At 44.2% G+C, this 26,483-nt stretch overlaps 2 protein-coding genes across 2 annotated transcripts in view; one reads left to right on the top strand and one right to left on the bottom strand.

Annotated features, from left to right (window-relative positions):
- Window positions 1-26,483, top strand: part of MRPS5 (mitochondrial ribosomal protein S5) — a 1,175,798-nt gene that overhangs the window by 578,635 nt on the left and 570,680 nt on the right. The gene's annotated exons all lie outside the window — the stretch shown is intronic.
- Window positions 121-26,460, bottom strand: LOC135312766 (syntabulin-like). The gene is given in 9 exon segments (XM_064448525.1): window positions 121-557; window positions 560-626; window positions 628-1,270; window positions 2,494-2,643; window positions 3,637-3,840; window positions 6,667-6,766; window positions 15,618-15,737; window positions 16,184-16,283; window positions 26,434-26,460. Coding segments are annotated over 9 exon segments (1,848 nt in total).

The following is a 26,483-nucleotide window of genomic DNA, read 5'->3' as shown; positions in this document are numbered from 1 at the left end:
AAGACACCAGCGCGGTGGGGTGCGGGGGTGGGGAACATGGTGACTGGGAGCAGGAGGACTATTTCTGTAGGCAGCAGTACTCTCAGAAAACACCAGTTACAAACATCCTGTAGAAAGGCTTTACCTTTTCCATTCTGAAACAAGTAACATGTTTTCAAACCGATTTATAGGGCAAATCAAATAGTCAAGAGCAAAACGGTGGACTAGGACAGAACTGCAAAACAACGCTCCAGTACTGTAAATGAGATCTGTTCCTGCTCCATGAGTACTGAAAGCCCACATGATAGTTGGTACAACAGGGGCTGCTACAGCCAGATCGCTGGCGAGTCTGCTGCTCCAGTATGTCTTCTTTATTCCTGTCTGAGAAACAGTATTGACGTACCCAAAGACTTCATCATCGTGAGGTTCTGTAAAATCAAGTTCTTTCACAAAATGGTTTTCATTAACTCCGTGCTCCGCCTTCCTGCATGGAGGTGTCACAGGAGACAAAAGGGTGGTAGAGTTTGGCTCACCTGGAGTTAAGTCCACTACGATACCAGAATCACTGAGGCTTTCAAGAGAAATTGACCCAATTCCTTCAGGGAAGAAGGCGGGCTTAGAGGACAGGCATCTTGAGCTCTGAGCTCTGAACATGTTTTGAATGAACTGCTCCCCTTCTAGGCTATATGGCACCACATCAGTCTGGATGGTCTGCTCCACCATCATGTTTCTGACTTTCTCCTCCTCCTCCTGGGAAAAAGTTAGTTTCTCACCCAGAACATTTTCAAGCATCTCTTGATTCACAATAGAATTGGAGGGAGCTGAATCACTCAACTCAGAGGTTGTGGTGGTCAAACTCTCTTCAAATAAATCAGTCCCGTTAGCTGTGTCCTCATGAAGAAACAGCCCACTACCTGCCAGCTCCTCCAGAGCTTGGTCCTCTGTGGTGGGGCTGTCTGGCATCGTGGTACACAACGGCTTCCCCTCAGAGTCACATGTGTACTCTGGGCGCTGCTCATCTCTCACAGAGCTCTTCAGGGCCATCTCCATGCTCGACACCAAAGATTCCAGTTTCTTGTGTTCAATGCTTACGTCTAGGAAGTATTTCTGAAATTTTTTGTCTTTCTCAGCCAAGCTCTTCTTCATGCTCTCAATACCTTGCTTGAGTTCTTTAATTTCCCTCCTTGCTTCCAAGAGGCTCAGCTCCATCTCCACATGATTACACTCGTCTTCGATCCAGTCTTCCTTCATACGTTCCACCTGAGCTTTGAGCTTTTCGATTTCTCTTTCCCTGGAGCAAAATAAAAATATCGTAACACTTCTGGTGACTGCCTGGTTGAAGAGTCAATGTGAGGCTCCACCTCACTGGGGTGGCTATGCTGCAAAGATGCTCCAAGGAAGAAGCAAATTCCTCCATGCATCATTTGCTGCCACCTCTGAGAGAACTGGCAGAGATGTCAGCTGGCTGCCAAGACGCACTGGCTGATTCCTAGCTGGAGTCACCAACCTGGCCACACAGCTAGCAGCCTTGTGGGCTATGCTGTGATCCTGGACACTTGGAGGTGAAAGTGGTGGCCTCTGGGTTAGGTCCAACCAGTACAGCGCTTGACATCTCACCTACTGCCTCACCCTGGAGGAAATGACAAACAGCTGCCTGGATGTGTCCCCTGTGCCTGCCAGCAGCTCGTCACGTATAGCCAGAGCCAAAAGTGGCCTCAGACAGTAGGATGGCTCAGGGCTGCAGGCACCTGGCTTGCTTTGCACCGGGCTTGCTTTGCACCCCCCCAGCCCAGCATGGATCCAGAGGCTTCTGCCCTCACTTGCAAGCAAGTGGGGAGAAGGGCCCCCTGCGTGAGATCCAGCCCTCACAGGTACAGATGTCGGGCCACCCAAAGCAGGACCAAGGGGTCCCTGGGACTCTACCTGGGGGCTCCATTCAAACAACCCTTTGTGCCCGCTTGGGTTGTGTGTGCTGGAAAGCCAGTTCTCAGAGCACAGCTTTAGTAAAAGAGAGAACATCTGTTGCTGTGTAATGTACATTGTTGCTTCTTCGCTTAGCATCCATACAAAGTGCTACTGCAAAAAAGTTCATATCTAAGCAACAAAACCACAAGCGGGCACACTAGTTTGTGTCAGAGCTTTTCTTTCAGTAGGGGAAAAGGGGGACATTTGTCGTCGTATTTTCTGAGCGAGGTGGAACTTTTTTTATGTATAAAAGGTCTCAGTGCTAAAGTAGGCTGGTGAAGAACTATCCTTTAAAAGTCTTCTATCGGGAAAGTTCAAAAAAAGGGAAAAAGAGACAGCCATATTTGTAACGAAAGTGCACGGTACATATTCAGTGAGCACACAATGAAACCTTAAATACCTGAAAACAACCTAATCAGCCCGATCATATTTCCAATCTCTTAATGAAAACTTTACATGGTCAAGAAAAGAGTAAAAATGATCAGGACTCCCATCCCTTAATGCTCCTGAATAAATCTTGTCCAGTCTTATTTCTGAAGTGAAATATACCTTTCTGTAACTTTGCACTCGGATTCCTTCAGCTTTTTTTTCAAATGCCGTATTGTAACTTCTTTCTGCTGCAGAGGAGTCAAATACCGCTCCGGATTTTCTGGCTTAGTGCTGCAATTGTGACCACAAGAAATAGATTTCCCTGATCGCCTGAAAAGAAAAAAACCATCACACCATCACATAACATCACTCCTACAGTTCTTCAGTCCTGGCAAAAAGGAACACATCCCATAGACTGATATGGCGCTTGGCTCATTTTGGGCTCCTCAGTGTCCACACAAGTGACTCCCTCTGGCAAATCAAAGTACTTGAGAAAAGGGCTGATTTGTGGCTATAGTACAAAATTTACTATTTATCATACTTGTTTTCAGTGCCATTGCCTCAAATGAGACATTTAACTTTAAAACACCTAGCCATCTCCTCACCCAAAACGGTGCCCAAGAGCAGGCAGCTGGGCCATTGGCAAGGGCACCCAGCTGCAGACACAGCCAGGTAAGGAAGCGTACAGACTGAGTTCAGCTCCACATGTGAGTTAAGAAGCCGAGCACCCTGAAACCTACATTAATCCTATCTAGCTTTAGGTGTGTATCTGACGTGCTTGGCTGTTGAGTTGCCTGGGGTGGGAGGAAAGAGAGAGAAAGGGAGGGAGAGAAACAACAATTTCTTCTCTGCAATACGTGTCGCATGCTCCCGCAGGTATTAGTTTTCTTCCCTGTAGAGGAAACTGCACGCAGAGGTACCTAAGGCCGGGCAGGGTGAATTTTCACCCGAGCATACAATATTTTCTATACAACCCCACCCAACTCTCTCCAAAGGAGAAAGGACCTTTCTGTGAAAGAACCAGGAAAGCCACATGAGAACTGACAGCATAAAACCACGGAAAGGAGCCTGCCTTGGAGTGAAAACCAGCTACAAAGTGCTTTGACTAAAAGTAACCTTGAATTTTACAGTACTGAAACAGTAAAACTTTTACATGGGATAGAGCACACTGTTGATTGTCGAGCCACCAATATGAAGAGTCACACCCATGCTGAGGAGCAACACGACCCCTTTGGCAAGCCAGACAACCAGCTGATGCCACATTTGAGTGCAGAGAGGGTAAGTCAGTGTGCTGAACACCAGGATGCTGAAATAAAGACTTACCTCGTCACTTGGCTGCTGTCACTTCCTTTGTTTGAGCCTGAGTTGCTTCTGCTGGCTAAAGAAGCCCCATAATTCTGATGGGTGTTCGCAGGACTCGGCTGGTTTTTGCTCAGTGTTGACAAAGGGGCCTTTTCACGGGAAGCAGGTGGGCTGGGTCTGGACTTGTTGGATAAGGATCCATTATTCTGACCATGAAGGCCACAACTGGAGGAGAACCAACATGGTTAAAGCATACTGGATTATCTTTATCACACAACTCATTATGAGTCTTATTTCACGCACAAAGCTGTCTAAACACTAAAACAGGTAGATAACTGTGAGTGGCCGGGAAGAAAGTCCTGAAGTCATCAGCCACTGCACACTCTTTCACTGACTGTGGGGCTCTCAGTCTGAATTATGTGATCTAGGGAAACGTTGGCCATTTTCACGTTTCTCTGTGGATAGCACGGTTCCCACTGACTCCACCAGATCATCCACATTCCCTGAACCTCTGACTCCATTAAGCAATGAGAGGACTGCAGCCTGGGCTAGGGCCAAAAGAACCACGCTTCAGCCTTCCCTGGCCAGACCGGCAGAGGGATGCCTGCTCATGGAGGTTTGCTCTAAGACTGCTTTCATGCTCCTTGGCAAGCAGCCTGAGGGATCACAGTGTGTGATGAAAACAGATTTGTTTGAGCCACTGTTCCTTTCTCTCTTTGGCATAGAGGGTGCTTCAGCTGCCACTGTCAACTATTCATAGAATCATAGAAGAGAATCATAGAATCATTAAGGTTGGAAAAGACCCCTAGGATCATCAAGTCCAACTGTCAACCCAACATCACCAAGTCTCCTAAACCATGCCCTGAGGTGCCACATCTACACATCTTTTAAGTACCTCCAGGAATGGCGACTCTAACCACCTCCCTGGGCAGCCTGGTCCAATGCCTGACCATTCATTTGCTTAGATATAGTTCAAAGCCTACGGTGAGCAGGCTGAAATAGTATTAAAATAGACAAAGAAAACCACAGATTTTTTTCTTCCTTCCTTCCTTCCTTCCTTCCTTCCTTCCTTCCTTCCTTCCTTCCTTCCTTCCTTCCTTCCTTCCTTCCTTCCTTCCTTCCTTCCTTCCTTCCTTCCTTCCTTCCTTCCTTCCTTCCTTCCTTCCTTCCTTCCTTCCTTCCTTCCTTCCTTCCTTCCTTCCTTCCTTCCTTCCTTCCTTCCTTCCTTCCTTCCTTCCTTCCTTCCTTCCAGTTTCCCTCATACGTATCTACCTTTCTTTTCCCACTCTTTATTAAATAACCTGACTGTCGACTGTGGGCTTGAAAGCAACTGCTATCTGTGCTGCTGGCAACTGCCAAAGGACTGAGGTGCTCTGAGCACAGCTCCCCAAGGTGGGTTCCTCGCTTGCTCGCTTGGTTTGTCTTCCTGCACTGCTACACTGCTACCTACATCCTCTCATGGACTTTGTTCTTCTCAACTGTAATGAAAGGGCTGGTTTCAGAAAAGAAAAAGGCAAATCCAGCCAACCAAAGAGGCCTGAACATAAAAATTTAAATACCACAGCACTATGAAGCAAGAACTCTTCTCAAGATTCCCTAACTTGGTTTCGTCCCCCCTCTGAAAATGGAACAGTTTATAAGGAAAGTGGCTGCTGCAAACCTTCATCACACTGCTGTGGTTTGGGTGATTTTATAATTATTTTACAATGAAGTGCGGGACTGTGGTTTGTGACAACACTGAGATTTTTCAGAGGAAGTTGAGTCAAACAGTTAAAAGAGAACATATCGCAAAGGAGACCTCTCCTTCCACTTCGTACAGTACAGCATCAACTCTTGGGTGAGGCAGAATTCACATAGACTGTGCATAATGCAGCAATGCAATTGAAGGAGCATTATTACAGAGGACTTCTGTCTAATTAAGTGGGTCAGGATGCTCTAATTTGAAGTTACATTTAAATGCACAGAAATACATGCAATGATACAGAATCTTACTGCAAGTAAGGTGATTTTAGGGCTTCATATGATACTTAGTATTTTTCACACACACACACGCACCCCCGGCCAGTACCTTTACTGGTTAGATTTAATCTAGAGAGTGCTTAGGTAATGTTTATTTTTCTAATGAACAGTCTCATGACACAGATAGGAAACTGCTCATTAAGCATCATTCTGACAATCTCTGTGCGCTGGGGCACACTCCGACCTCAGAGACATCTGTGTGACTTAAGCCTAGAGGTATCCCACTGCCAGTCCCGGCCTGCCTGCCAGCACTTCCACAAAGGGCAGGAAACCCGTCCTGTCAATCTGAACTCTTTCCACCTACTCCAAAAAATGTAACCAGCAGGGATTTTGTGGGTGGAGCACAATGTGCGCTGCTCCACCCAAATGTCCTCATCCTCGCATTCACAAGCTCTCTGGATTTGCACTTCACAAATGATAGGGAGAAATCTTACAGAAATCTTTCTTGAAAGATTTGTTTAGATAGATAACTCATTTATTATTTTTTTTTTTTTGCATATAGTTTTAGTTACAGAAAGGTTGGGCAAGGGTGTTGAATACAAAAGCATCAAAGGCAATATTGTCTACTTCTTCCTACAAAAAATAAGGTCATGACCTGGAAAGGCACATGCCAAGCTGACAGTTTATTACAAAGAGAAAACAGTGATAAGACCAAAAGGTTAAGGTTAACTTCTTAGAGGTACTGCTGTTAAGCAACATATACCCAGTTGCCTCCTCCTCCACTCCAGCTGAAGTCTCTTCTGTCTTACCTGAGGGTATCTCCCATACTTGTTATGAACAAACAACACAAAAATACCTGTCGGCTGATCTGGCCTATTGACATGTTTTGGTCTCAAAAAATATAGCTTTTTTTTCCCCTTTCTCATATTACAGTTCTCATCAGTGTAAGTGCTGCCCAAGAGCATAGTGTTAGCCCAATTGTTTCAAAACTCACACTAGTGCTATTTTATGTATTAGCTGCAAGGCCTTACGTAGTAGTCTATCTCTGCACTAGCAACTCTCTCACTCTTCAGGAAAAATGGCTTTGCTTACTTGTGAGAAAAAGACCTTTTGCTTCCAGCAGCCGACACATGGGCTTCAGGCACTGAGGTACAGCCTGTGTTGCTTGAAGAGCTAAAATTGGTTTTAATCCCTGGAAAAGAAAAGGGACGAGTAAAAACACAGTGGAAATCATAACTCAAAGGCTGTTTTAAAAATCACGATGAACAACAAGCATCATCCCTTTGCCCATCCTGTGTGAATTTTAGCAGTTGCATGAATTTTCCAACAACCCTGATGTCAAGCACGTGATTTGTTCTGGATTTGCAACATTTCTTCAGAAGTGGCACTTAAACAAGAGCAGAGAAAAACCATTTGGACACAAACCCCTCACACTAAAGAAGCCCTTTTAGGACACGGCTAGGAACATTTGTTGTGACCACCTGTTTGCTTTCTTACAGCCGTCAATACAAGAATCAGGCTGCTCACGTGGCTCCTGCAGCAGCACACAACTGTAACTGTAGATTTCGCTTGCTTTAAACCATAGGAAAACACTACGCGCTGGGGGAAAAGCCGCTTCCATTTTGGTCTCTGAGACGATGTACACATACATGCATATGTACATATACATGTGTATAGGCTAATAGGGTATATGCGTCTGCGTATGTACACACATATGCAGGTTCTCGTGGCACACAGAAGGACAGTAAAGCAGTTCTAATAGCCTTAAATCAGTCCAATAATCACGCGCGGCTCTCAAGTGCTTCTGGGGTGTTAAGCCATCTACCTGATTTCTGACTTTCTATGGATCACAGCTTTTATTTCCCAAGCCCTGGCATGTACAGGGAAAACCGCTTTCATTTTGCTACAATCAGTAGTAGGCAGAGCCACTAAGAAAGTCTTATCACCTGGAAAAATACCCACCCTAAAGTTAGGATTTTTTTCAGTCTGTCACTCAAATGGCAGATGTCCAAAGCCATACCTGGGCCTTACACTGCAAAGCCACAATATTGTACGATGACTTTAATCTGAGGGAATGGAAATAACTTTCCAACAGCCTTTAAACAGCTGGTCAGGGGGAGCATCTCTCACCTGAGAATTTCTGGGCGCCGTCTCACGCACAGACACCCCCAGCCAGCAGCTGCAGACTTACCATGAACCCCATTTTTGCTATATTTTCCATGATGCATCTGCAGATACCATCATCCCCCACTGGGGTGGATAAACCTTCAGCTGCACAGTCGTTCTTAAATCCTTTGCAGAACTGATGGTGATGTGCACGTCTTGTACCCCAGTTGACTACTTTTGTTGCTGTGACAATGTGATTGCGAAAGCTCACACATCTAAGTCCCAGAACAACCCACCTAAGTAGCATTAACCATGAAAGAGGCTGCCGTTTCTCAAAAACCATTTCTTTTGTCTGAACTGGCTATAACACTTGTTTTGCCCTGATCTGAGACTCCCCTGACTAAGAGGAGTGTCTTACCCACCATTTCCCACAAAGGATACCACATATTCAGTCATCATGAATTTCTCATTTGAAATTCATTCATACATATATTTCCATGCTGCAGCCACTGTGTCACAGTGCTGGCAGGCAAGACAACTTGGCACCATGCTCTGACGGAAACGCTCATGCCACACGTAATGGCATCCAACACTGAGAGGCCCGTCACTCTGGCCCCAGCCCACCTTGCAGCAGGCTACAAGCGGCAGCACACCCACTCCCTAGGAGCAGAGCTGTGCACTGCTCTGTGCAACGGGAAGAACAACACAGCGATGGCCAACAAAGTGCTGCAACGTTTTCCAGGATTGCTTCTTGCCTGCAAGACACTGGAGTGAAATAGTGCAGTATCAAGTGCTGTCCCTGCACTTTATTGCTCAGTGGGCAACGGCACTGAGCTAAGAGAGTGCTGCAAACAGCATCATGCTTTCTGCACTGCCTTTTAGCCTCCTTGCTGCCCTGACAGCACCACTACAGTCACCTAGCTCTAGCTGACATGGAGGGGAGAGGGGAGCCTGCAACTCCACAACTGCATGCTGTGCTGCCCACGATGAGGAGCGCAGGCAGTGCCAGCTGGCACAACCCAGGCAGAGGCAGAAAAGGCAGTGACGGTACGTCAGACGTGTGTGCACATCTGCCCCATGGGTTGGAGGACCACTGCTTAGGGAGCTAACACCGTCCTGCCACAGCACTGCAATTGGCTGGGCAAGGTAGAACAGCTTAGGTATACTTGGTCTGCCAGGACAGTATGCAACCCCATCACATACGTACCTATGTCTATGGAGCCAGTATATACATTTCTTACACAGAGCCACACAACAACCGTACATGCATGCCTGGAGTATAGCATCCCAGTCTGCTATTTATAGCCATTACAGATGGTTGGATACCTTGTGGCATGGTCTTCTGGCCTCAAAAGTCAAATTTTGCTTGCACTTGAGCATGTAATATTTTTCCTTCTATAAGAATAAAGCTCAAACTTTCCTGTGTGCATTTGATTGTCCATGTGCTATCTAAATGGTAAGGTTACAACATAGAAAAAAGGAAGAAGTGTAAGTAATATCTGTGACAGGAACACTGACAGCTGAGCAGAACTGGATTCCTAAAACTCAGGATGCATCTGAGTTTAGTAAATCTTTTAAGCTAATTTAGTCTTTTGGTGTAAGTCTTTCTTATTTGCAACTTCACCACTCTTTCATAGCTGCCAAAGTATAGAAACCACAGAACTACCTATCTTCTGACTCCATAAACATGACCTCTTAATATATATCTATGTGTGTGTATATATAGATATAGAAATCATTCTTGATGCTAGGTTTGCATATAGTCACCCAGTGAAACAGAGCTGTAAATGAAACAGCGCTGACAGAGACAGCTTGTCCTCAGAATGTAAAGCACTTCAATTTGCTGAGCTTCTGTGCCTTCAAAAGCATCCTGTTACACAGCAAAGAGACGAAAACACAAAAAAATATAAGTTCACCACTCCAGTGCAGCTGATGGAGGAATAAGTAGCATGCTGTCCCTGTAGATAGCTTTATTTAGAGACCCCAAGGGAAGAGAGGGGGCCTGACTGCATAAGAACTTCCAGCAAAGCCGTTAGAAACAGCTGGAAAAGTAGAGATAATTCAGTTGTAATGCCCTTTATTGAAAGAATCTGTATTTTTAAAAGACTAAGTTTAATTTATCTTAAAACTTTTAACTCACAGCTACATCTCCAGTTTCAATCTTTAACAGCATAAGCAGTAATATTTCCAGGAAACATTAATGCTACTTCTTTTCTATTTAATACGGGGTTGTTCCTGCAAGACTGTTTTTGTACACCACAAGCAATCTAGGAAAGAACACCAGACTGCTCACATGCACGAACAAATGTAAGAAAAAGAAGCTGCACAGAAGTGATGAAGTCTTGCTTCAGCATTTCCGGCTTTTCTTCAGATAACACCCTTTAAAAAACGACCCATGTTGAGGGCAAAGGCTGCCAGCAGGGAATGCACTCAATTCACAGTGTCAAGCTCAGCTGGCAGCGTGTTTTTGTTCCAGTCCCTGGCCTTTGACTTACTATGCGATTTACTATTACTATACATGAGACTCTTGCCTTGCACTTTGCTATAAATTTCACATCCAACAGTAACTGCGTAAATGCAGATATAATCCTGGGAGCAAGGATCAGGACTCTCCTCCACGTAGACTGCTCTATTCTTTGTGTGACAGAGAAGCTGCTCCCATGTGCTCTGCCGCTGCCCGTGTCCGACAGATACCCTCTACTACCCCGAGGTCTAAAGCCAGTGGAGGAAGCTGATGATGCTCTGTAGGTTGCAGTGGTTCAGAACTCTTGTGAGAGGTGTGGATTTGAACTCCTTTGGTCTAAGGAGGGCACTGAACTCAGATCTTTTCCCTGACCTCTACTTGCGCAGCTGCCACACAGAACAGGGTGGGTGGTAGCACCAGTGCTGGCCATAGTTCAAAGCAATGAAACGTGCTGGTTGCTGGCACTCACAGAGGTGGTCTGGCTCTGGTACAGAGGTTCAGAGTGAATGTGAGGCACGTGCATGGGCGCAAGCAGGGTACAAGTAGGTGGCCAAATCTGGGAGACGGGCACGCCTCTCTGGCCTCTCCTGTGGACTGGTAGAGGTGCGTTCCTGCCCGGCATGCTCTCTGCTGTGAATCTTGGATTGTAGTACCTAACCACCCCCTCTTATTGTATATGCAGTTTAGTCATCAAGCGCAGACTTGCAAGTTGTGCTCCCAGAATGACAGTGAGAACCTGAGCACAGCAATGCCTGGCATCAGCATCCCCTCCCCTATCCCACTGCGCTGGCCAAAGAAGCTATCACTTATCACTCTTGGGTGGACATCTACCTGACTGCTTGCCTGTGCCCTCTCCTCAGACAGATCTGTTAATCACGTTGCAGCTGATTGCACAGCGCAGTAACGGCTGATAAATTGGCAGCTGGCAAACATGCAGTCAGAGAAGACGTGGAGCAAAACTTTCAGTGTGGGTGACCATCAACTGTTCAAACCTGCTGGGTGAGGAGACTTCCAGCTCAATGCCAGGCAGAAGACTTTGGGGAAGAACTTCAACGCAGATCCTGCTTCCCTGCATTTAGATCTAAACTTGATTTTACTTGACCCCCTCAATTCATACTGCTGGTTGTGTGATCTAAACTAATTATGCATCTTGATTTTTGCTCATCTAGTTCACCTACTTTTCTTACTTTGGAAGAAAGTTTGTTATCAAATAATCAAAATTTATCTCATTAAGCAGTTTTCCAATCTCATCTAAATACTATAGCTTTGGTAGTAATCTGAGCTGCATTCATGCAAAGTATAAGCACTGCAGATCTCCAAATAAATACGGAATGTGGCTTGTGTATGCCGTGAAACCACAGTCAGTCAAGCTCATCTCTAAAAACAGTCACTACAAACTAATTACTGAGATTGGCTGAGAGCCATCATGTAGACTCTGCATATCACTGTATCCTGAGCCAGCATTTTTCTTCATTGTTTTTAATTCATGGATTTGCAGAGCAGCCACGAGCAGATGTTGGAACAGACAAAGAGCATTACAAGGTGGGGTTTTTTTCCTGCTTTATATACCTTACAGAGATTCTTCGTACGGAAATTAGCCTGACCTAATTCTTTTTTGTGATTCTATATGCAGTTTGAGCTCTTCTAACACCACTTTAGAACAGCTGCCAGCAATTTTCCCTCCTCATCCTGAAATGACCTTTGCTGGGGGAACACATGTTCACGGAGAAGACAACAGTCTGGACAACTTATCTTTCTGTTCAAACCAAAAGGCTCTTTCGATCAGAGATGGAAGGATGCTACTTTGCTACTCCAACCTCATTAGAAACATTGAGACTGGAGGTTCAAGAAATACCAATAGATGTATAACATGATACTCAACTTGTATATGACAGTTTTGGAAAAACCTCTGTGATGTGTAAATCCACCTACGGACAAGTCTTTAATAAGGAAGCATGTGGTGTCACCTCAGGAGTTTTCTCATATACCTGGCAGTACTACCTGGTCTGCTTGAATAGAAATGAATAGGCTGGTCAGAAGTACTTTTAGAAGCTGGAAAACATCATCTTTGGCAGGGATGACTTAACAGGACACAGAAAGGGAGTGAACTCCGTCATAGACTAGGTCAACATGCCAGCCGTCCCGTTATGTTGGTGGCAGAAGTTTAACAAAGGGCTTTCAGAGGCCTCTTCAACACATCTCCTAAATCTGGTTCCAATGCACAAGGAGGAGAGAGGCTGGCTGGTGCACAGCAACAAACCCCGCAGGCATGCATTCACAGCAGCAAATGCTGCAGGTATGTGTCCACAGCATATATGCAAACGCATGAAATCACATGCTAAACCTGATTCAGCTGAAAGCTTTTGCACAATCACCCTTAATAGAAGGCACATGGTTTTCATTATAATGTGCATAAAACATTTTAAATCAGTTTTACCTGTTTTCAACAGGGAAGAGAAAACCACCAGAATGAGAAACATATGCGAGAGGTAACTAACTAAGCAGCCCTGCAATCCCAGGATCAAAAGCAAAATTTGTCATAAAGCTAGCCAAACATTTACTGTAACGCACACCTTGAAATTATTACAAAAAAAATAATAGAGATCAAGTGCCATCTACTGAAACGAACAGTAAAACCCTACCCAGTATATTGATTGGTTGCCTAAACTATATTTCTATAGTTAAAAAGAAAGACAAGGCGGGTCTCAAAGCAATGAATGTCAAGTTACGACTGCTGTCATTTGCTTGTTTTTCCCCCCAGTAGCACTCTTAGCATTAAGGAACACTAAGGACAGACATGAAGCCTGTGCTTTTTCAGCCTATTAATCCTTGAGGGTTTGCGGTCACACCGTATTCTGCCAACTTTAGCAAACACTCACAGCCTGCCAGGTGCCCAGACTTCGAAAGCCAACAGCTTCCTATTACTTACAGAATTTCAGAAGGGAGGAACAGGCGACCTGTAATGAAATGCCTCAACATGGAAGCAAGACAAGGCTTGTAATCCAAATAAAATACAAAACAAACTCTGCAGAATTTTCATTTCCTTTCAACACAACTTACATAACAGTACACCTAAGATACGGTATTATAAGGTACATCTACTGTTTTGTTACAACACATTAAAAGTAATATATTTCAAGCTCCTTGGGGAAGCGATGTCCACCTTGCAGCGGCTGGAGCAGGATTTATGAAAGGATGCCAGGTCCCCAGCTCCACGGGGGGAATTTTGGAAGTAGCACTCTCCCTATCTGCCACCTCACTTGAGAAATCCCGCTCTCAATCAGCAGAGTGTCTCAGCTATGTGAAAATCTTGTTTCTGGGCATGCCTAGAAGCAGGTCAGCTTTAAAAGCACTGAAGAGCTCGGTGCCTGGCTCCTCTCTAAAGACCAGGGTGGGTGTTTCACACTACACAGAAGACATCAGGGTCCACACAAAAGCAGCCCAAGGAAAGCTCTCTTCTGCTCTCTGCTTTACTGGAGAAAGGATCCACCTGGGATTTGCAGGGCCAGATTTAGCTTTGAACTGGGAGGAGGCTGCACATCATCTCCCCATCACGCCACCTGGGGCACGCACTGCATCCAGCTGTAAGAACCAGGGGAGGAGATGGGGTTCTTGTCCTCTCAGCTTATCAGGGCCTTCTCCAGCTCCTCCACAGATTCACCCAGTTGAGGGTGCCTGCACGTCTTTGTCACCCGTTGCTACAGAGTGGAATCCAAACAGGCCTGAATTTCCCACAGCTCCCCTGCCTCCATCAGGAGACCCTGCCTAACCCCTGCACCCAACACACCTGAGAAAAGTAAGTTCTACAATCTAGAGTTTTGGGCAAAGTTGGGCAACCTCTGTCTAGTTGCTCTATCAGATGCTGGGTTTTATTTTCTGTTCATAATTGTGGTTTATTTATTGGAACAGGGACTGGGCATGCATTTCCCCCTTCTTCCAGGCTCTTCCTAATCTCGGAATCATAACGACAGGTGAGGACCAAAAGAGACTGAAGGCATCTAAAACACAGCTTCCCCAGGATTTATATAGCTACGTACGTAAAAGCAAGCAAATGTTCAAAATGCCACCGCTATCTGCAAAGACCTGCTTAGTTGTTTATGGCTGAGTTTAAAAAAGGGGGACAAATATTTTGATAGTTTTATTATTTTAATTTAACTAATTCTTAATTAAAAATAAATCCTTTCCATTTTTAATTTTTAAAATTTTATCTTTTAAAAATATAATTAAATATTCTAATTTAATTAAACAAATTTAAAATTTATTGAATTAAATTAAGTACATTAATTAAAGCATTAAAATATCTCTAAGCATTCTAAATGTTTTAGATTGAAGATTGTCTTTGTTCAGTCTGAGAGAAAGGTTTTCTTTAATGTTTTGATTTGGCAGCAAACCCCAAATCAATTCTTTGCATAACTCCACTTTGAACATAAGAAAATGGCAGACAAAAAAAAAAGAGGGGATGTAGAGGAAAACAGAAAAGGAAATAATCTATCCATTCTCAGAAAACAGTTCAAACAGTTCAAATCCCAGGATTCTCTTTAAAAAGGCGGGGTTCCAAAAAAGGTCAACAACAATGATGACAGGATTACAGGGCACTGTTTATGAAGGAAGATTAAGGGAATACAATTTGTGTATTCTAATCAGTCTGGCAACACTCTACCATGGGGAGGAGGAATACAGCTGGAAAACTGTAAAGAAAACCATTTAACAGCAACACAGGATTCTGGCTATGATGCATGTTATGTCATGAAAAATTACTTTAAATAAAAACTGATGTTTGGTGGAAGTGCTCATAGTAGAATGTAGCTGGAGTATGTTCAGAATATTTTAAGCAGGGCATCAGAAAACTATTTTCAACACTGGCATAAATAATACAGATTGTAAATTACAAGCAGAGCACCAAGAAAAAAAAAAAATCTCCTAAGAGAACATCTATAATGGCCTTTCCATAGGCACAGTATTTCCTTCCATACAGGTGAAGCGGGCTGAAAACCACGGAAAACAGCCAGAAAGAGCAGAACATTTGCTGCAGTAGATACACAAATTGCAAAGCCTGTTCCAGCTTGACCTCACACATATTTTAAAACAAATACTTAAGAGCGTGCAGTGTGTATAGCATCGGTTTCTCTTATTTGACTCATATTCCATAACGAATGAGCAGAAGAGAGAAAAAAGCTTCTTAAATATAAAAAAGACTTTTTTTTTTTTTTACTAAAGATCACTGCTCTGGCCATCTTCCATACCTGCCTCAACTCTGACCTCTAAACCTCAGTGCCCTTCTTACGCCAGGAGCTCAGCCATCTTTTCCCGATGGAGGAGGAGCATGTCCCCACAGTCCCCAGGAGACCTGCATCTCTATCAAAAGGCATTTGGCACTAAAAGGTGAATTGGCTGGCACAGGTCTCACCTTGTCCAACAGCCCAGCGGCTGAGGCGCTCCCTGCAAAAGTCCCATATCTGCATCCCCTACTTACTCAGATTTGCAGTTGGAGCCGTGGCTTTCTCACGGACCACGCGCAAGGCTGAGCTTGAGGTTGCAGGCATCCTGAGGCGAGAATCTCCCTTTAACAGTTGGCGTCCCACTTTCAGGAGATCTGGAGTGGTATCAGGACAATTAATGGGCCAGAGAGAGAGAGAGAGAGAGAGAGAGAGAGAAGAGTTATGGTGTGCCTGCTGGGTACTTGGCTTCAAACCCCCAATAAAAGAGTAACTAGATTATACAAAGTGGAAGAGCTTCCCTGGGAGCAGACTCCCTGCATCCCCTCAGCCTGCTCAGCAGCCTGCTACTAGGGCACTCGTCTCCTTTGTGCTCAAGTCCAGCCTCCAAAAGAGGCAAACAGATCTAAGTAGAAGTTTCTTTTCCCTTTACTGAACTAAGTAACAGGCATCTCCTTTTAATGTTCTTTTCCTTTGTGAGGAAGGACATAAGCACCTAAGTGCGCAAGATTTGTGCCCGAGACCCTGAATTGTAGGTGGCCTGTGCCACCAGCCCAGAGCTGAGCACATCATTGCTTAGGACAGATGGGATTCAGGCTTTCGCCTTTTACTTGCCCATTCCTCCTTTGTAACTTGCTGACTTCTTTTTGGGATCCTCTATTATCTCTGTGATGTCTGGGTGCCTGCTGCAGCCCGAGAGTCTTCTGAACAAAAGGAGATATATGTCTTGAGGGGCCTCAGCCCAACCACGTCCCTACTAAGCAACATCAACAATAATTTTTTAGAAAGGGTGGATCATACAATCTGTGACATTTTTCTAGAACACTTTAATTTAACAGGAACTTGCAGATTTGGGTTCAAAAATACAAAACACTTGAAAGCCAAAACAGTCTTTGTAGGTGCTACTTTGTTTATTCTTCTTTGAAAGAAATACGTGGCCCTTTGCATATGTTATCCACACCAATTCAACTCAATTTGTTGAAATTCAAACTCTAAATCTAAAACATATAAAAATCCTAAATAAAAAACCATAGCGCTATGCTAATAATTTTTCAAAGATGCTTTTTCAGCATCTTTTGCTCAAAATATTTGTCTTCCAATTATATTCCGTTCTTATCTCTTGGAAGTTACACAGCACTTTTTTCACTTCAGTGCAGTTCAGTTAGCTTATACCCTAAAAATTCTTCGCTCCTGCTAACAAAATTCACGGTGCAACGGGAGATACAGGCTGTCCATGTGCAATGCTAGCTGCCTTGGGCAGCGGTCCTCAGAAACAGGACAAACGGACAGTGCCCAAGCCTATCAGGGATGAACAGGAGAGGAAAAGGCATCTAATTAGACTTACTTGAAGATCCAAGTGTGATCTTCAAACACAAACTTTCTTCCGCAAATGAATGTCTAAGACTGGGTTTCCTTTCTGTTAAACAAAACAAAACAAAACAAAACAAACAAAAAAAAAATAAGTAAAAGAAAAGAGACAGAAACCGTACTTGGCTTCAGTAAAGGCTAACAGCAGAGCTGTCATAGACCTGATGAGGAACACAGGAGATCGGGGTGGGATTCATCTGACTAAGCATGGATGTCTCTAATGTAGACACCCATGTCTGAGCCAGCCTCGGTCCCATATTTAGGCAACCGAGAGTTCGTCAATATAACCAGTGAGTTCAAGGTACTCCCTCACCCCCGAAACAGCTCCCACAACGGCCAGGAGAGAAACGGCAGATTCACCTGTTAAAGCTGTTCCACTTCTGATCAGCAATGGGACCAGTCACTGGGGCAGACAAGGGGGGCGCCCCCCCATCTGCAGCCCACAGCTCCTGAAGGTTGTCCAAGGAGACCCGTAGATTCGGTTTTCACCTCTCCTGAATCACAAATACCGAGGGATTTACCCCAGGCAGAGGAGCCCCAGCGGGATCCGCCGCCTGCGCTGGGTCCGTTGACCCAACTGGCAGGGACCAGTCAAAAACTGCCACGGGGGGGACCCAGGCGTTCCGATGCACGCGGAGGGGGCTGGGCTATGCAAATGAGGGCACCCCCAGCAGCCGCTTCCCCCCTGCTGCCAGCCGCCAGGCCTCACAGCACCAACTGCTACAACACACCAAGCCTTCACAGGGTGACGCCTCTCTGTGCTCAACTCCGGGATGCAAGCTTCGAGGTTAGCGCGGGCTTCAGCCTGGGCACGGCATCCTCGCTCACGGAGGGTGACATGTGCGCGCTCATTTCCCTCTGAAAGAGTTAAAAATAACATTAGAAACCCTCAAGCTGACACAACAACATCTTCAACTCGTTTAAACTAGACACAGGAGATGTTTCTGTGATCCGAGTTTTTAAGAACAAAAATACATGCTTTTTTGAGCCTGCAGCCGTTTTAATGCTGACTCTACTCCAGCAGTGCTTATTGAGAATGAAATCCATGTGCAGAGAAAGTAAGGATCTCCCTTAGCTGCCCGTGTCTGGGTACCTATTGGTGCTCAGTTAATATCTGGAAGTGTCTTAGACTGGAACCATTTTTGTGTAGTAACGGAGGGCTGTGTTCCGTTAAGTAACAGGGAAGACTATATCCTGTGACCTTTTCTCTGGTGGCTTGGTATGTATGTGCAGCAGTTGAAATAAGCCCAATATGGCTTCCTGGAGACCAAAGCGTTCTGGAAGACAGTGCTGAGCAGTAGGCTACTAGTGCCTGCAAAGTTCCTGTAGTCTCTTTCTTCCCCACTCCCCAGCAGATTCTGGGCTGAGATGCACCCAGATTTTCCAGGCAGTGATCAACCTAGTGGACGATAAACTGGATTTTCCTTTAAACTGGATTTTCAGTTAATTGAAGTTAGTTAGAACTTGGTTGCTTCTGCAAATTGTAGATACCTATCTGCACCTTTAGACTTTCTAAATGCCAACAAATTTATTTTTTTTCCCAACAGGAACAGTGAAGCTAAATGCTCTTTGGCTGAATAAGCAGCACTGTATAAAATGTCTCGTGTGTGAAGATGTTTTTTGTACATTTATAATCGTGTTGAAGTAAAAGAATAGTATGAAGTCGTTCTTCTTACAGTTATTCAGTAGGTCTACAGTAAGTAAAACCACGCTGGAATAAGAAGGTCTGCTAACGGTGTGCTAACAGTGCTTATAATTAGTGTTCTGTTAACCAATGAGTTGGGTTTTCCCGGGCATAAATTGTGTTAGGAATGCAAAGCAAGGCTGACATCAGGAATGAATACTTCCCTGGTTTAAACAGCTTGCATCATTCCATCCAAACTCCGCTCAAATTCTTGCTTTGGAACCCAGAAAGAATGAGTCACATGTGGCTGTAGTTCATCATAGGTGCCTCTTTATTGAGAAACGAAACCTTTTCTGAGCCTGAAAGGTCGTAGCTTTATGTTGAATATGCATAGGAAGTTTGGAATAGAGATCAATGTTTGGAATAATGACCAAGTAAAAGAGCAGTGAAAAGGTAATCACTTTGTGGTTGTATTTATTGCTTGTATTTATTTTTCAGTGACTTCAGTTCCTCTGTCTGAGGTAATGTGAAGGTCTCCTCTCATCTGGATGCTACTGAAGTCCAATAAAATCACTCAGCCAGCGGAGTGCATGGAAACCACCTCTCTGTGCAGAGGAGTTGTGTGTTGTGCAGTTTATAGGGTGGGGCAGAAACATGATCTGCTGTGACTGTCCTCACTTCACAATTGCAAATGAATAGCAGCACTGCTTAACGCCTCATGTGGCTTTTTGGAATACCGCTGCCTTTACATGCAGGCTAGCGCGCATATACCGTCTTCCTTTCTGCATCGGTTCAGAGGTGCAGGGAACATACAAAAATCTGCTACTGTAAAGTGGCAAACATTATTACTCTGCATATGCTAGACTGACAGCACTGTCACCTATCTGGCCTTCTGGTGGAATGTACAACAGTGGGTCATCACCTCAAAAACACCCTTGGGAATTCCGTTAACTTGGGAGGTAGATCCTGATGCAAATTACTAATTTCATTCTTCCATGACAGACAGCAGAGCAGCTTAACAGAGCACAGGGAAACTTCTGGCCATTAATAATCAATGAAGGGAAACCGTGAAGGTACTGAATAAGTGCAGTCCCTCTCCTGTCCTGCCCAGTCCAAAGATAATATGAAGCCTTTGTACCTCAAATACTTCTAAGTTTTGTGTGTCCAGTTTGTCCATAGTTGGCATCTACCAGACACGGCTGCATCCAGTGATGACAGCTTTTAATTCTCTGCATTTTACACACTGATGTGGATGCGCACGGGTAGTTTAGGCATGTTGAAAGTTAACTCCTTTCGGCCTTGTCAATGAGAATTCTTGATTCTCTTTTAATAAGCACATCTTTATTCTTACCGAATCTGTGTTGAATTTCACCTTTTCAAACTAATGAAGCTTCACTTTTATTTTTAAGTCCTCTTGCAAGCAGCTTGACAGATTTTTCTAATCTAATAAACTGAATGCGAAGCCGGAGCGACCTCCTAACATCATTCTGTTACTACTTATGCAATCGAGGAGAGAGCTGCAACGTGGCACTTGGAGTATGGATCCAGTTGTTGCCCCAGCGCCACTCAGTGATGTGTTCTAGCTGAAGTGGGGAATAAAACAAGTGGATTTGGGGGTTACTTTTTTCCTTTGCTCTAGTCAGCCATGTATTTGTTGAAATTAGAAACCTATTTCTGTCGACAGATTCTCTGAGCTAGCAGGTAATGATGTCTGGGGTTTTATAGCAGTGATAAGAAATAATGCTAAAAGGATATACAACCGTAGACTTTAATTTTTTTTTCCTTAAAGGCTATTGTTTCTATCTGTACTGAGCAATAGAATACAACACAGATGCTGAATACATGAAAAGGAACATTAGAAGTTGTCATCTCATCTGATCATGAAGAAAATGTTTGTAGTACTTGCATTACAAAGAGGATAGCTTCTGATGCCTCTGCTGAGGGGAAGGAGGGACACAAGCCAATGTCCTAGGCAAGTCAAATTGTTTTGGTCTGATTTTGAAAAAGACAGGTAGTATTGTTACTTGAAGCATTAGATTTGTCTAAATAGCTCTGGGCCTTACAACTGTCCTACGTTCTCCCTGACACACTGAATCCTTGAGAGCTGAGTGGCTTTTAGATTGTAAAATATTTGGGCAAATTATGAATTATAACCCATTTCTGACAGGAACTTAAAGTATGCTGAAAATTGGACTCGTGTTCTTTAGCAGTTCACATTTTCTTTAATTGCAGACAACAACAGATAGCAGAAAGGGGAAAAAAAAAAAAGAGAAGCAGCGCAGCAACAAAAGAAAATGGGGGAAGAAGCCCACAGGCTAATGAAAGAAGAAGAAAACAAAACTGATGTAGAAGCGTCCGGACACAAACCAGGCATCAGTGGCACAGTGCCAAGGAAAAAGAGAACTTCAGCTCTACAACATACATATTGGTATTGATTTAAGTATTTCTAGGGCTTCAGCATTTCTAGGACTCCAACCGTTTGGTTTCAGGGCATTCTTCAGGGCATCTTGGAAGGCAGGGTTCTCTCAGAATATCTTCAAAGACTAGTAGGTGGTTATTAAAGGAGAAAAAAAGCCCACAGAAAATCATGCCTTGATGGAATGAAGTTTCCTGCAATAGTCCTATTCTAGCACCCTTCTTTACAGCAAAAGTGATTGAGCAAGGATGTTGATTGAGAGACATCCTTAATGAATAGTTCAAGCCTAGAGAAAAGAATGGAAATACCTAAGAGTGTGGTAAATCTCCTGTATTGTCTATGCTTACCCGAAACATGTAATTAAACAGTTTTAAAGAACCCTTTGCCTCCTGCCTGATCGAGAATGGCTGCTTTTGCCTTTCCATAAAGGTATTTATAAATGTTTCACATTTTTCCATGGGAGATAATATTGACGCGTGCAGAAGAAAATTACTTGTTAAAGGTGACCTACGACTCTCAACGTCCTCCTGGTAGAGTACACTCTGGTAGAGCACAAGTTACAGCTGAACACAAAAGTGGATTTCTTGTCACTTTGTCACCTGCAGCCCCTGTGCTACCATGCCCCTTTACAACACTACAGTGGTTAACAGCAGGGGCATCGCTACACAGCAGTGGTGCGTGCTGCTCCTTTCTTATGAAGGCTAATGTTGTGAACGTAGGGGAGCAATTCAATCGCTTACTTGTATTGGTAAATTTGTATTTCTAGCAGAAATTCTTCTACTTCCTACATTAAGGGGAAAAAAAAGTCTCACGCTGTACACTTGTTGCATAGGTAGTACAACTGAAAAAAAGGTGTCCTCCTGTGAATACACCTAAGTGTGAAAATTCTCAGTTCAGTTAACAGCACTTCTCAGGTTCCATTTTTGTACACTTACTGTATGTATTTACAGTGGGATTCCACTCAGAAAAGCGTGCAAGGTAAATAGGCAGTAGAAGACAACAGTAGTTTAATGAAGAAGAAAAGTTAATGTCTGCTGGAGGGAAAGGTGTGTGGGAGGAGGAGGGTCCATGTGGTCATTATGTGCAGCTCAGAACTTCAGTGAATACCTCCTGCATCTTCTGCTGTGCGGATGCTATTATCCCTGAATTCATGGGCTGTCTTGTGGCAGATGAGCGAGGACAGCAAATTCTGTGCCTGAGACGGGTTCCCTGTGTATCCAGGGTCCTGTGAAGTTGTGACAGAACGGGAAGGGGCGGGGGGACTAGATCACCTCTGCCTCGAAAAATAGAATTTTTAACTAAGTTGTAAGACACAAGTTCTGCTTAAAAGAGAAGTACTTGAGAAAGTAAAGACAGTAAGACTTACTCTGAATGGCCTTTGTCATGGAGAAAAGTTTAAAAAAATATTTAGTATGCTTGTCATGCTGCTTAAAATCTTGCACAGACCAACTGATTTGACAGCAATTTTTAGACATTAAAGAAGTCATTGAGAAATGTGAAATTTTAAAACACCTTTTAGAAAGCAACAATATGCACTTTTGTGTGTATCTTCTGCGCAAGTGTTCTGGCTGGAGTAGAATCAATGACTACAGCCTGTCCGGACTGAACAGCAGTATGGCAAGCAAATCTGCTCCTAGTACACACCTCTAAAGTATCTGATGGTGGATTGGAGATAAGAAGAAAGTCTGTGAATAAGCTTTAATAGCAATCCGCGTCTGTCCTTTTAACCACACTGATGAAGCAAGGAGGCACATGTCTTAATTCTTTCCCTATTGCTGACACAGGGCAGGGAAACCTAATACCTGTTGCCTAGTTTAGGTTGGAAGCGACATCGCATCTTTCTAAAAAAATTAGTTTAGTGCTTACTATTGCTATTTCTGAGACAATGTAAAATAGGTGCAAATAGATGTTATTTATTAAAAATAAGAAAACATTGGCTAGTTAAGAAGTTAGAAACAAAGCCCCTGACTGCGTCATGAGAATGCTCGTGTGTTTTTGAGCCTTCAGCCGTTTTAAAAACGATTAGGTGCTGCCACCTCCTGCACATCAGCCCTCCTGCGTTGCTTTGCCCTCTCCTGCTGCGTACTCACACTGTTTTGCTGTTCTTCCCTCCATTTCCCTGCCTGTACTTGAGCACAACTGCTCTAGGAATTGCTCCCATCTACTCTACCAAGTCCTGACATAATGCCAGAAAGGGTACAGTGCTCTCGCAGGTAGTAGTCTGTATGTCAAAACAGCATGCATTGGTTTCATATGTTTTCCTGCGCTATAGTTGCTTGTGTTTGCAATGTCCCATGTTCATTTGTCTGAAGGGTTTTGGAGGAAAATGCTCCCCTGTTCTGCTCATGTAGGACATAAATAAAACAGTGCTTCAATTTTAGCGCATTTCTAGCGGTTGGGATTTAGGTGAGGTGGTTGATTTGGGGGGGGGAAAGAAGGCAAAATGAGGAAGTGATCAGAAGTGAAGAACAGCCTTGTGAGTGGGTGGACCTAAGTAAGCATGCAGGTGAATCTCTGGTGAGGCGGTGGGCAGTGCCTGTGCCTGGGTGTTTTCAGCAGCTGAGAGGCGTGTTGGGTACCTCTTCAGCTGAATATTAAAGAAAGGCTTCTTTGAGCCTGGATTAGAAAGAGAAATGCATAATGGGATTATCAATAGGTGTTGCTTCAACCAGGGAAGGAGCCGACTTGGTTCCTATGCTACCCTGTAAGCATGAATTCAAGCAGCCCCCTGCTACCTGACCCTTAACCTATGCCCTGCTTGTCCTCCCCACCTGCACACTTTGAGGCAAGACTTCCCAGTGTGGTATGAACAATTTCTCAACTCAGAAAAAGGAGGAGGTTTTATTGAACTCTTTGGAGGCTAATGGTCCTCCCCTAGCTGCTCCATACAGCACCAGCAGGATCCAGGTGAATCATGACTAAGAGTAAAGCCAAATATTACATGGGGAAAAATCAAGATGGTACATTTGTCACAACAACTGGGATATCCTCTGTGGATCGGGGAGCAAAGGCCAGTCCCACAGAGTCTGGGACTGGAGCATTTATCGTGGTACTTCAGGCCTCTTCTTACAAAGGGTACCTTGAGCTGTCTACATGCTTGCAGGATGGAGGAGGAAAGGTGGCAGCTTGGAAGCGAGCTGTATTTCGGGTAGAGATCAGAGCACGGACTTCTATCAGGAATGTGACGGGAACTCTCTTGCTGAGCATAGGTAAATAACTTATGAGTGTTGAGCGGACAGAAGATTTTTAAGGGCAAGAAGCAATTTTGACGTTATTCTGGTGTTAGCGCCTTGTGTCTTAAACATGGACCATGTCCAAAACATGGTTTGAAATGAGTTCAGCCTATTGACATTTTAAATGTAAGTGTAGGTTCATACTGCTTTGTTGCCTGCTTGCTGCAAAAGACACCCACGTAGTCACAGGTGAATCTCTCTCCTAGAACTGAAGATCTAAACTAGTCCTCTAAACTAGGCTCCATTTCACCACCACTCACAGCAAAGATCACTTAAACAATAGTGGCTGTTAAAGAGAAACCCAAAATTGTGATAAAGATGGTAAAATCACATATAAAATATTGCGCTCTCAGCCTTGAACAGACATGCTTTGAAGTAGCAATAAGGCATGTTGTGTCATGTGTTCCAGTCCCATCCCCTCCACCCCCCAACCTATTAATTTTGGCCCTTGTGCCCAGGTACTTAAAAGAAAAGCTTTTGAAAGTGACTTTGCAGCAACTATGTATTGCAGTAGTGTCATAAGGCAAGTCAAGTGGCCTGCAGGAACCCAGCAAGGTAGGTGAGCATGGAAGAGGGTGTTGCTGGCAGAGGAAGCAAGACGCTCTCATCTTCTCATCTTTGTGAACTCTTGGAGCCTGTGTTACATCAACATGCCTGTTCGATTTCTCTTCCTTAGTGAAATGCTTAATGAACACTAGGGAATCTGTTGCAAACACAAGTAATTCAGAACCCAGGCATTACAAGGATGCAAAAGGTCTCTGAATTGCCTCTGTAAGCATTGGTGCATATCACCCTCTTGAGTGTTGCAAATGCTCCCCACATGCTGGCCAACTGTTCCTCCTTCCTTGTGGCTAATAACTCCATTCTTCCCCAAAGCGGCAGGGCAGTGCATGGCGTTGTCTGGCTTCACTAGGCTTCTTCTGCTCTGTTACACTTGCTTACGCTTATTACACTTGCTTTGCTGGAGGGGAGAACAGGAAGCCAGTGAGGTTTAACCGGCCAGAGGTGTTGTTGAAAGGTTGGGTGGAGGCAGGCAAACACCGCTATGTCGTCTGTTGGTTGGCATTGCCCTCCTCTGAACTATGCACGGATTTCAAGTTTTGGACAGGAAGAATTTGTGGTTTGATGGTCACAGTGGCATCTCGGTGGGCACACTGAGACTGCATGGCTCTCAGATTAATTAAACAAGGTATTCTAGACTTCTGTTACATGCCGGGAAGGCTGACACTCTCCTGGCAGCACAGAAATGAGCAGTTACAAGCTTCTGGAAGATTGCATTGAATTAAAGATTAGGCACTTGCATTTGTTAACTCAGCATGGGTGCAGTCATGCAGGTGGCATGTGTGTCCACAGACCAACTGGAGCCTTTTTCTCTGCCTGAGTGCTTATGCTTGGAGCTGTAATGAAGTTTTTCTCAGCAGAATTCTGTTCTTTGGGTCCTGATGGTTCCTTATGCCCTGATACAGTGCCTCCGCCAGCTCTGCCTGTGGCCAACAGCTCAGCTGAGACCGGCTATTTTATATGGCTTTGCTACAATAAAACACTCACACATTTACCGTTTCTAACAGGCTTCATTGAACTTGTGATTATAAAGGTAATTTACAATAAAACAATTAAATAAACAATAAGCTAAAGCACAATACATTTCAAAGGGCTCATATGACTACAACATTCCAACACATTAAAACTTTAAAACAACATTAACACTCAAATTGTACCTACACCTATACTTATCTTTCTAACACGTTTCAAGACTCTCAACAAAGTACCTTTTTGGTTACAGTCCCTGTAAACACACAAGACCAGTGAAACACTCAAGCAATTGTACAACTGAGAAGAACACTACACAAGACGGGAACAAACAATGTGCTGGAAACTGCCTGGGGAATAGGGGGTTGACCTCTACATTGAACTGACTCTTTGGACAATGAATGGATAACACTAGCATGCTCTCTGGAATACATGTGTGACATCCTTAGCAGGAACAAGTCTCCGTGTCACTCAACACTGTAATTTCACAAAAGTTTTAGGTTAGTGCCGCCTAAAGAAATAGCCCACCTTTCTCTGGCCGTTTGCTCCCGTGCACGTCTCACGCTACTCTTGAGCCAGTGCAAAGTGCTGGTATATTTGCCCAGTGAACCAGCCAGGGAAACTCATTGAGCTTAACAAACAACAAATTAACATTCAGCAAACAAACATGAAAGAGAACTCACTGTATTCTCCTTGATCTCCCTGGTCATGTTCACTGTGCAGATATGTTGGC

The sequence above is a fragment of the Phalacrocorax carbo genome, chromosome 3, assembly GCF_963921805.1.
Source record: "Phalacrocorax carbo chromosome 3, bPhaCar2.1, whole genome shotgun sequence".
NCBI lineage: Eukaryota > Metazoa > Chordata > Aves > Suliformes > Phalacrocoracidae > Phalacrocorax > Phalacrocorax carbo.
Note: the sequence above shows the minus strand (reverse complement) of the source record. Positions and strands in the feature narration are given on the sequence as shown.